The following is a 12,122-nucleotide window of genomic DNA, read 5'->3' as shown; positions in this document are numbered from 1 at the left end:
TGCCTGCATCTAGTAGGCATTCGTTTTTTACCCAGAGCCCGGTCTGACTATTTAGTAGATTGCAATTTTCATGGGTCATGTTCATATTGATTCCTGTCCAGTAACATCCTTTGATGTTAGATGTTCGGCCTCTGCTGTATCCCAAGTGCTGATTACAGCTTTTGGTGCTACACTTCTGCCATGTCTTAAATTCATGGCGGTGCTGTTAGTGCGGCAGTCTTGTTCTCAAGATTACTCAGTTAGGCTTGACGCCCCACCTGTGAGGAATCCAAGCTATCCCCAATAACCTCTTTTTCCCTTACCCTGCTCTCCATATCATGGATTGATTTAGGATCAGGTACAAGTACTTTTTCCTGCTTTGCCTCAATGTATGTGTTCTAGTTCACAAGTTGTACTAAGGCCTCTAAAATGTGAAGATATTTGGAGTCTTCTTCACCCTCCTGATTCACAGTTCTTCAGCCCCTGTCTCAGAAGTGAGAAATCTGCCCATTGATGGTGCACCCAAGGTGGAATTGGTGGGACCAGATGCAGTGTCTATAGATGTGGTTGAATTTAAGGCAGGGGTGATGGCAACAGTGATAGATGCAACATTTGTGGTGGTGGCAGAGGTGCTACTGCATTGTGGTGTCCCTAGCATTGTTTTCTGCTACTTATATTTGGAGGATCTATGTGACACTGGTCGTCTTATCTATAAGTATCACATTACGACTCTGTGTGTATGTGTGCATGTGAGTGTGTGTATATGTTTGAAGAAAAGAAGATCCTTAATTGTCATTTAGGGCTGTGGATAGTAAGACTTGGTCAGACCTTTGTTGCTTGGTTGGTAAACCTCAGAATAGCTTCTTGGGAGGTAACAGTTACTTTTTAGTGATACACTGATTCAGCTTGCACTTTCTTGATGTGTGCCACAGCTGAACTATGTCAGTGCCTTAAAAGCTAATGCACAACATAGATGAATGTGCCCTACAGGTACTTTGGGTACATGATAGTTTATTGTTATTAGTTAATAAAAACCATCACAATACAAATTAGATGTACATATAAAAGAAATCCTTTTTAAAATAATCAGTTTTCTTAAAACATCGGTTAATATTGCTACAACACAGGAAAATATCATGGTCTTATTTAAAACCTGACATTGTAAAATTCCTCCAATTCATAACTGTTGATACTCTTCACCTTTAGTATAAAGTAGCATATGCATCAGTATAAAATTCCACAGCCCCAAATGTCCAGATACATACATCAGACATCAGACATGATGTAATAAAGTTTTCAACTTTTCATTGGCTACTTTCCTGATAATGTATCTACATAACAAAGGTGCTGAATTGCGTTAGACCTCGTCAGTGTGACATTCAGGTTCCACAACACCTGCTCGCCCCTCCTGTCTCCTGGAATTGATGATAAATATGGCCTTTTCCTCCCAAACTCCGGCTGTAAGTCAGGGGTAGGTGCAGCACCTGTGGTAAGGAATGCATAGAGGTGCTTTGCTGTTTAATCCCAGACCATAAACTTAATGTCGATTAACCATTGTTTACAATCCACTGCTGTTTTAGTAGTACAGGACAGAGCATTAAGTGTCTGCTTTTGTTTTCCACAGTGTGGCCCATTTTTCCCCCCTAGTCTTGGTCCTAAAGTGTCCCGTAAGATATGGCTCCTCCCTGATGACTTCTTCAGCATTTACCTGGAGCTCAAACTCAGAATATTCCTTACCCTTACCCTTGATGAGGCCATGATGGTGTTTGAGGTGGTATGATTGTCTTGTTGCTTGCTGTATTTGGAGGGTTGCGCTCAATCCTGACCTCCATGCAACACTTTTTAAGATTTCACAAAATGGCTAATTTTGTTTTGCTCCAGCGCTAGAAAGGGTTTAAAGAGTCTTGCCTTTTGTTCAGAAAGTCTATCTTTTTTTGATCACTCTTCCAGGTCTATTTCCGATATCCTTTGTCTTCTACTTTTCCTTGCATGCATGATAATATTGGTCTTTCTGATAAGAAGCCAAGTATTTCATATCAAGATTTTTTCAGATCTCGAGCCTCTAGGCCCAGTATGGTATGGTAACACCTGTTTACAGCAGAACTGCTGAGGCTCTGTGCATCTTGCTACATGTGTTTATTTTATAGACCATGGGTGTGAGAACAAATAGATGAAAGATTGGTGCACATGGCAGACAGGAGGGGCTTTGAGGAACTTGTGCATGCTGTACAAGGATCTCTGGTGAATGGAAATGCAGCATTAGGAACTTAGGACACATAGACAATACAATGATCTTAGTGAAATGGAGCCTGGGTAGTTTTCGGTGTATGGACAAAGCAAAGGTGTGAGGAGCTTGGCAAGAAATTCAGTAACGCTGTGGTAATAAATACCCAATCAACAACTGTCTGACTTTGGCTTACCATCAGCAACAACCTGATCACAATTAGGGACACCTATTTGTTCCAGTTGCTCTTCCCAAAACACAGGCACACATACCCACACCAAAATAAATAAACTAATTCATAATGGGAACTAATGATAAACCACTCACACATCACATTAATGCAGAATGCTGTGTATTCCAGCACACATGGTATTGAAATGGTGCTCCAAAACTAGGTATTGTATGTCACCACTGGAAAGAAGAACCAGTGTTACATGGACTTTGCAGCCAGAAAACTATCAGGTACAAAACTTTGTGAGCAGGGGCACCTCTGCTCCCACAAGTTCCGCACATGCTACTATTCCCATCTCCTTGCCTAAGGTACGACAACATCAATGGACACTACGTCTGCTCTCGCCAATATGCTCTCGGAAGAACCAATATAGGACATTTCTCACAACTCAGGCAGTCGAGAAAGAGATGTAAGTAATCCAGGACCGTGAAAAGCCTCCCAACCTGCAATACAGACTCTGAGGCAGACAAGCAAGAAGTACCTGTATCTTCTCCTGAGACTGTCCATTGTCGGGACAACCAACATGGCCAGGGAATTAGAGGGTCCTGCAAGGAGCTTGTAGACCATACTTTGAGAACACTGTGCCTTCCTGTTTGATTCTGGTCCCTGTTCTGCTGCCATGACACCACTTTCCAAAACTCCTGACAGCATTGGTAACCTGGCAGAGTAACAGCATTGAAAAGCAAAACCCTTATTTAGCCTGAAAGTGATCCTCATTTTTCAATTGAGTTGTTAAATATTTAAGGCTATGGTGGCAGTTTGGAGTGGGCTAGCTAAGTGTATATATTTTGCACTTATAAGTTCCCTTTCTTGTGTTGGTTGTGGTGTGGATATGGGTAGGATGGTGCTATTTTGGAACAGGGGTAGTTGGAATAGATAGCGTAGCCATCAGTTTGCTGCTTAGGTTGTTTGGGGCAGGGGAGTTTCCTAAATGTTTCACTGTGTAACTCTATAGTCACAAATTTCTAGACAATGTTTTACATCTAGGATTTATCAAAAGTAGGCTAGGTGTGTCATGTTGTTATCCAGTAACTATGTTCTCTGAGGATGGTCTCTCTAACTGTGGATGGAATCCTGCTTTACCTGAGGGGACAGTATCATAAGCGTATCCAGGAAAACGGGCACGGGAACAGGAAATCGTCAGGTCAGTATCACACGCCATCAGTGTTGTTATATTCTTTTTAGAGGAATATTGATGTCCTTTTCATGTAAGTTAGGGGGACATATTTCTGTATATCATTCTCTAAGTGGAGTATTCATTCTACTCAATATCATATTTATCCAGCTACATGATATATTGATTCTGCCATGTATGATATTTATTTAGCGACTTGCTTTATTCATTTTGGTGTGTGTTATACTCATTTTAGTATATGCTATGCATTTAGGGGCAGTCATGTTTGTGTAGCTCTAATTATGACATAAACAGACTCCCAAACTAACTATTACCCTGTGATATATATTCCTTTGCTGACGATTGAGATATTTGAATAGGATGGCCACCCACTACATCACTGCATACACAGACTTCCACATCTCGTACCTCTGGACCATGAATCTCAAGAAGAGCAGGTAAAGGATGAACCAGACTCTACATTGGCAAAACTCACAGCAGTGGTGTACAACACAAAACATTATATCATCTGCATAGAGGAGTAACTAATTATATTTCGCAGTGCAGATGTGAACATGTTTAGTTTGTGTAGAGAAGCTGGAGTTGGGACCACTCAGGTAGGAAAGAAGATATGGCCCGAGACCATTGTGGAATTTATAATTTTATTTGAGACTCTTTTTTGGTTTCCAACAGCGTCTGGATCCTTGTGTCTTTATTTAGAACTGTTGATCATTTCAACTGGACTGTAGTTATTTTCAGATTGTTTATGGTCCACCATAAAATAGAGTTGTTGATGATATCAAAGTCCAATAAGAAATCTAAAACTCACATATCCACTAACTCATATTTTATCTACATTTTGTTGAACTACATTACTAGCATTTGCTGATGAAAATGGCATATGGGAACCACCAACAGTTAGCCAAACAAGTTCCATACTGGAGGAAACTAGGATACTCAAACTAAGGATAATTTAAAAAATAACATGGGTCATGTTTTGGGTGCTAAAGCGTGACAATGTTATGTGCATTTTCAACATTTTATCTGACTTTTGAGGACAGTTATTTTTAAGAAAACTCAAAGGTGGTTGGTGAAATACTGAGAGAAGTCCCAGCTTCTGATAATTGATTAAGCTGCATTGTAGACTATTGTTTTTAACCACCATACACCCCAGGCAGAGACAAGGTGTATGCAAACCAGCCACAACTTGCTCTAATAAGATGCCTAAACCACCAGTCCAGGTCCCCTCATACTGCGAACACAAGCAGTCCCATGCCAGATCACCCTAGTTTGTTCTGATCAGTGAGTAGCACAGTTACAACATGACCTTTGTCTGGCAAACCCGTTGAACTTAGAGTATCTCACTGAGGATACAGTAAAGTGGATGGTTTTATGTGACATGGCCAAAGTCACCAGCAAACTCAATGGTAATTATGGAAAAATAAGATAACACCTTTCAAGACTTTGTGTGCAAGGTGCTTGTAGGGCAATTCTTTCATATAAATAAATATTGTTCTGATCTTCTGTTTGTAGATTTGTATAAAGGAACTGTTTAGACTTACCCCACTATCAGCAGGACATATGAGGCAGGATAGCTATTCCATTCTTTGCATAGTATACCCTGACATATGTTATAAATAGGAGCAAATTCATTAAAAGCAAAAGGTATATTTATATAATGCTTCAACACTTGTTTGATACTTTTGTGTGGTTGGTGACTACCAATATTCTGTTTCAGAAACTACTCTAAAAAATAAGGAAAACAGAAAACTGCACAATCAGACCAATGGCTCGGTAACTTAGTTCATCTAGTTTGTTTTCCAAGTCTGCAGGGTTTTCAGATGTTGCTCTTCTGGGTCTTTCTCCCCACCTACATTCTCACTGCCACATGTAACTGTATTGTATTCCTACGTACCACCCTTCATCATAAGCTTCAAACGGCCATGTACTTCTTCATCCATCACCTCTCCTTCCTAGATCTCAGTTTCTCCACAGTGACTGTACCAAAAATGCTGGCCACGACTCTGATGAACAGCAAAACTATTTCCATCAGTGGGTGCGTCTTCCAAATGTACGTGTTTCTTTCTTTGGGATTTTCAGAATGTCTCCTCTTCACAATGACGTCCTTTGATTGTTATTATGCCATTTGGCAACAAGGACAGCATACCATCCACATGAATAAAAAACTCTGCAAACTCTTCGCAAAATCTTCACAGCAGTATTTTTCAGTTTGTCATTTGAAAATGTTCCAAAAAATTATGTTTTGTTTTATAGTTAGCCTGAGGAAAGTGTTTCTATCAGGAATCTTTTCTGCAAATCATAGATATTTAGTCAGTTTCCTCCTGCAAGACAGTTATTTACATTAATTGTTCACCTTTATGTTTATATACTTTGAGAAACATTGTCCTGCTCTCAAATATGGGGAAGTTATTAATAGAGTTCAGAATGTATCTAAGTCCAAAGTAAAAGTAATTTTCAACAATGTAAATAATTGGGGCTTGTCAAGTTGCTCTTTCATATGTTGTTTGACAGCTGTAAAAAAAGCAACATTGATCCGCTATTTAATCTCTAACATGTATTGAGGGCACAATTTAGATTTACCACACTAATAGCCATTGTTGTTAATGTGGCATATGAGATGAAATAGTGAGTAGAGGCAGGATATTGTTCCCCCCTCAACACATACTTATTATTGCCATCTTAATAAGCGAAAAATGATCTTGGATATGCAACTAACAAATTTATGTTTCAGATTCCACTCACAAAGAAATGGAAGTCAGGAAAGTCTACCAACAAACTAATGTGTCAGTAACTGAATTCATTTTATTTGGGTTTCCAAGTCTGCAAAACTTTCATGGTTTACTCTCTGGGATTTTTCTCCCTATTTACCTTCTCACTGTAGCAGGTAATGGGATTGTATTTCTTCTCACAAGCCTCGATCATAAACTTCAAACCCCCATGTACTTCTTTGTCAGTCACCTCGCCTTCCTGGATTTGAGCTTCTCCACAGTGACTGTGCCAAAAATGTTAGACAAGTTTCTAATGAACAACAACTCCATTTCCTTTAGTGGCTGTTTCTTGCAAATGTACACCTTTCTTTCTCTTTGTGGTACAGAATGTTGCCTGTTGACTGCGATGTCTTTTGATCGCTATTTTGCCATATGTCAACCTCTCCAATATGGCATACGCATGACCAGAAGACTTTGCATTCAACTTGCTCTTGTTTCCTGGATTGGGGGATTCCTCGCCCCCTTTATACAAGCAGTTTTAGCCTCACGGCTGCCCTTCTGTGGACCCAATGTAATTCATCATTACTACTGCGACCACCCACCCTTGCTCCATTTGGCCTGTGCCGACACGTCCCTCAACGTTGCCATAGGTTCCACCATTAGCTTCTTCGGAATAATCTCATCATTTAGCCTGATTCTAATTTCTTACCTCAAAATTCTGTTGTCAATTCTGAAAATCAGTTCACCCGGGGGTAGAAGAAAAACATTTTCTACCTGTGCTTCTCATTTAATTGTGGTAAATATGTTTTACTTGCCAATCATTTTCTTGTACATACGTCCTGCTGCGTCCGTTGTTTCTGAAGTAGACTCACTCTTTGCTATTCTGTATTCTGCATTAACACCCATGCTGAATCCTATGATATACACCCTGAGAAACAAAGACATCAAGGAGGCATTCAAGAGGAAACTCAATGCTTTCAGTTTCTCCTTAGTCAACTAGTTTGATTATGTGGTATTTTTCTAAAGTACATGCTTAAATTGGCGACCCTAACATTTTTGAGTTTTTTTCTAACCCTCTTAGGCCCATGTATAAGGTGATAAAGATGTGATTAAATCCAAGGGTGGGCATAGCTTGAAAGGGGAATCATGTGAAATTACCTACAAATCCACGTGATCACATGAGGAGTGTAACTTTGCATTTAGCACTATTTCCTTAGTTCAAAAATGCCCCTTGGTGGCCAAAATGTACATGAGGATGCATTTTTCACTAAGAAATAATGCTAAATATAACAGAATATGACTAGAGAGTGCAAGCACCAGCTCGCGCTCGCTCAGTGTGTAGTTGGGGTCGCATTTTCTCCCAACTTACTCCCAGCATTTAGCGGCATTATCTTAGCAATTAAATAAAGGCTTGAGTCCAAAATGGACACAGTGATGAATTTTGCTAAACAAAAATTGCGCTAAATGCAACACAACATAAACAGAAGCATGATCAGCTGCTAGCATTTGCTAAATGTATTCTTCCTGTAGAATTGTTTCCACCAAATTACTCTAAATAATGTGAGTGGGCTGATTCACGTTATTTTCTGTAATTCTGTGTCAGAGAAAAACAAGGAATTACCAAAATTACTCAGATTACTTCAGCATAAATAAAATTAGTCCCAGCCCCAAATGAATCTACTTCCGGAACTAGGCAGTGACTTTGCACTGTCTAAATAGACTGTAAACGTGTGCACAGCTGCAGATGTTTGAGCTTATTAGGAACATTCTCTAGAATCCATTCCTATGATCGAAAACATTTGCAATCTATCAAGGTCATGGACAAATTCATTTCTAAGGTTTGGAACACTTCAGAATAGCTTAGTTGGGTACAGGAAGGGGTATTTCTAAGAATAACAGTGTTAACAGGGCCCTTGCCCAGCTAATTTCCGATTGGAAAGGAATTCACCAAACTATTGATGAATACATCTAAAAATGTTTGTGAATTCCTGAAACTTAGAACTCGGCACCAATGAGGGTCCAAATACATAACTCTGTGTGCACATTAATGACTTTCTTTAATAATCAACCTCTTATGTTTTTTGCATCTCCTACGAATGTATACCTCTCTGGAATGTTTGATTTATGCACGTAAGGGGCACCTCATAATAAAGGATGCTGCTCAGCTACAGAAGGAGCTAATGGCTATATTCAGTGAAAGTTCATATTATTTTAAGACGTCCAATGTCTAAAGTCCAGAATATAAGCAAAGTTACCAAGTGTAGGCAGAACCCTAGGGAAAAGGCGTATAAACAGTTTGAAATGTCCCAAATGACATTTTAGATGTGCCCAGCGTCAGATTATGTCATTGAGCAAATACAAATATACAGAGAATGGCTTGGGTTGAAACCCTTCAGCCATTGCTTGATAAAAATGTCATTCACATCTTGGGTCAGCCAACAGAAGTATATCGTCTTCACCAGCATATTGCAATTTGATTGGGTATTGGGTGCAATAGGCTGCCTAAGGATTGCTTCCCCTGCAATGCTACTGAAAAATCTGTGGTTTCACAGAAGGCCATTGTTAGCAGTATTGATGCTCATAACAAAATATGTGAGAACCACAGCCAGGCACACAGCCATGCCAGCCCTGCCCTTTGATTCTACTTACTTGTAATTGAATGTTCTCAACTGGTTCGCAGGTTTAACAGATAGCTCCAATAAATGGAGGAATGCACATTTGAACTCCCACTAAGTCTGGATGGTGCTCAGATTCACCACTTTTGTCTCTTCCTGCTTAAATTCTATGTGTGACCAATGCCTTACAGGCTTTTCCAGTAATCCAATGGGAATGGGAATTGATTGGAATAAGGGCATCATTGGGGTAATGCAAATGTAGGTCCATTGGTTCCTACCTGATCTGTGCTTATCTTTTCCTTCGGTGCACTAGTTATCGGCCACACCTTTAGTGTCACAAAGTGTAAGTATGCCCAGCACAACATCTCATGTATAAGAACACCTGTACACAGCCAAAGAAAGTACATTCACACAACGAACACTGTTATGAACAGGGGAACACATGCAAAGGGAAATAGTGCCATTTGCACTGTCTGTCACAATACTTAAGAGTGTTTGTGCACAAGCACAAGGTGAGAGTTGTAATGCAACACTGCTGCATCCACAAGAAAAGAGTAAGCTGCTTATGCACAGGCGACCATTTGTATATATTGATTAAAGAGATGTTTTTTCTAGGCAAGAGGCAATCTCTATGCACATGCAGAATTCGAACCAATACGTCTATGGAAAGATGCTACAGCTGCAGAAGGAGCCTGGATCCCTCTCACATAAAGGATCTTAAGAATGCATTTTTATCTCCACAAGTCTGGCATGTCTTACCCATTTGCCCATTTCTAAAAGTTGTCTTCTTCTGGGTAGGAGCAGATGAGACAAGGGTTTCCAAAGCTAATAGATAAAACAAAATAAATATAATGCATTGTTAATTTTTGTGTGTGAGTATGCAGACTGTTGAATAGATGAATGTAAAAATGAGTCAAAGGGTAGATAAACAAGATATAAACATTAATCTTCATTGTGAAAAAGCTGAATTTTGACAATCACATTGATATGAGTCAGGTGGGAGTGCAGGCGCTCCAGCAGCAGGGAGAGCATGGGGTTGACAGGAATTGTTAGACAATTTGCTTAGCTTCAACATTGCACATTTCCCACAAACTCTGCTTTTCATATAAGTGCATCTCCATTGCAGAATTAATGTGACAGTCATAGCCTCAGAACAGTTCCTATGGCATTTATGAATGACTGGAGCAATGGATGTCTCACAAAGCACACAATCGCTGAATAATTTAATGGCTGTTCCTCATTCATCAGCAGCCCATGAATATAACTGTACATGTAAGCATTAGCCAGCAGACCTGCGTTTGCCCCTACTAGGCAGACAACCTGTGTATGATTCAGGAATTTCTCTCCAATACTGTCACACTGTAAATCTATTTGTGGTAAAGATGTGTGTGCCCGTTATGTTCGAATAACATGTAAAAGACGTCCCTTGATGATCTTCAACTCACCCCACACTCTGTGATAGATTGGTTCATGAAGACTGGACCCAGATTGGCTGAAATGTAAGACGTGTAACTACGGCACATTCACTGTAAACGTTATATACCTTTACAAATCAACTAAGCAGAATTTTTGAATTATAAATACTATAAATATAGGGTAATAGAAAGTAAATATTATTTATTGTTGGTTTACTAAAACCATTACTATAAAAATCACATATAGTACATAAAACTGATGCCTCTTAAAATCATCATATCGATCAAAAAGAGGGAGAAGGAGAAAAGTACATAGCCAAACCCTCACTAATGAAGGCCCTCGCACAACCACTGCCTTTCTTTCACTGAGGTAATGTCACGTGTTCAGGATTGGCCCAGTTGAAATGCTGCCATTTACATGTTCACAGTTCTAAAGTTTCCTTTCTATTTATACACAGTGACCTTTGACATACATTTGCGTGCATGACCATGCAGGATAACAATCTCTGAATCTGCATTGCTTACATTTCCACTTCTTAGACACACTATCAAACACCTTGAACATTCAGTACAAGGGATAAAGCTCAATGTGCAAATGTTATTTATGTTATTGTCCAGTAGGCAGCAACGCTACCCAACTAGAATAAACAATTGCGGCCTGACAGGTGTTGCAACATGGCCACATGGGCGCTATTCCACTTCTTTGTTCAGACAGCGGAGCACTCAGCTGTCACTGCCAGGTCACTGCATGTCGGACTTCCAGCTCACCTGATACCTGCATACCAACACAAGGGATGTGCTGCTCTAAGCCAATACAGGCAGCCTGATGACACTTACTCACAGGTAATGGGGAGTTAGACCACCCAGGCAGGGGTTTGGCAGATCACCCGCCCTAGGCATGACCAGGTTAGGAAGTGGTAGGAAGGAGTACACCTTGCACAGTACTTATACGCCCATATATATTCACTGTCTTAGCAAGATGATGGAAATACTCGTCTTTTTCACTATTCTTGTAATACTAATTACTCTAATTTGTTTCATTCTATAGATTATCACATTGCACATATTTCATACAAGAATCACAATGCTTCAATAAATATTGAAACACCTTGAAGAGTATGGTACTGGGTATGCATGAGAGTCCAAATGAAAGGGTCCTAGATCTGTTACCATGATTTCCTTGGGGCATCTGGGTTGTCATGTTCTTAAGAAGCACACACATTTGGTTCCCTGTAAGGGTAGGGGTACAGATGGTGCACTGTGGGCTAGCAGGGCAATAGGGCAACATATCCTGCAGGTAGCGTATGGAATCAGTCTGCCACAATCCTGACTTTTATCTTATCAGACAAACACACAGTTTTACCAATGAGGTACAAGCCGTACAACTTGGCACCCCCAAAGTTTTAGTCTGGGTTCTTACTTTTTGATTACCCAAGGACCCCTACTTACCTCTTAACAGGAGACATCCTTGGTGTTAGGAAAAAATCCTCCTCAGCTGAGTAGGTTAACCCTATGTATTGGCTGTAGGTTGTTCATGCTTAAACTTTTCAAAGGATCTCCCCTTAGGAGTACCCTTTTCTGAATCTATAACATATTCTTATGGCTGAACCAGCAGCATTAACTATAGTTGAGAACTGTAGGCATGCAGTTACTCAGAAGCTGCTACTACAAAATCTTGCATTTGTGGGTGGGGATGATACCTTTCTGGTGAGGCACACGAAGCATTTAGGTCAGATGTATTTTATTCATTGGTCACATTCCCAGCAGCTAATGAACACACATGGTTGTTTCACACTTACACTACAACTGACATT

The 12,122-nt window shown here is 40.0% G+C and overlaps 1 protein-coding gene across 1 annotated transcript; it reads left to right on the top strand.

The window, feature by feature from the left end:
• Positions 1-6,318: 6,318 nt before the first annotated feature.
• On the top strand, positions 6,319-7,278 carry LOC146806057 (olfactory receptor 6N1-like). The gene has a single exon (XM_085623848.1). It carries the CDS (start codon positions 6,319-6,321, stop codon positions 7,276-7,278), a length of 960 nt encoding a protein of 319 aa, XP_085479974.1.
• Positions 7,279-12,122: the final 4,844 nt, after the last annotated feature.

Source organism: Triturus cristatus, chromosome 8, assembly GCF_964204655.1.
Source record: "Triturus cristatus chromosome 8, aTriCri1.1, whole genome shotgun sequence".
Taxonomy (NCBI): domain Eukaryota; kingdom Metazoa; phylum Chordata; class Amphibia; order Caudata; family Salamandridae; genus Triturus; species Triturus cristatus.
Note: the sequence above shows the minus strand (reverse complement) of the source record. Positions and strands in the feature narration are given on the sequence as shown.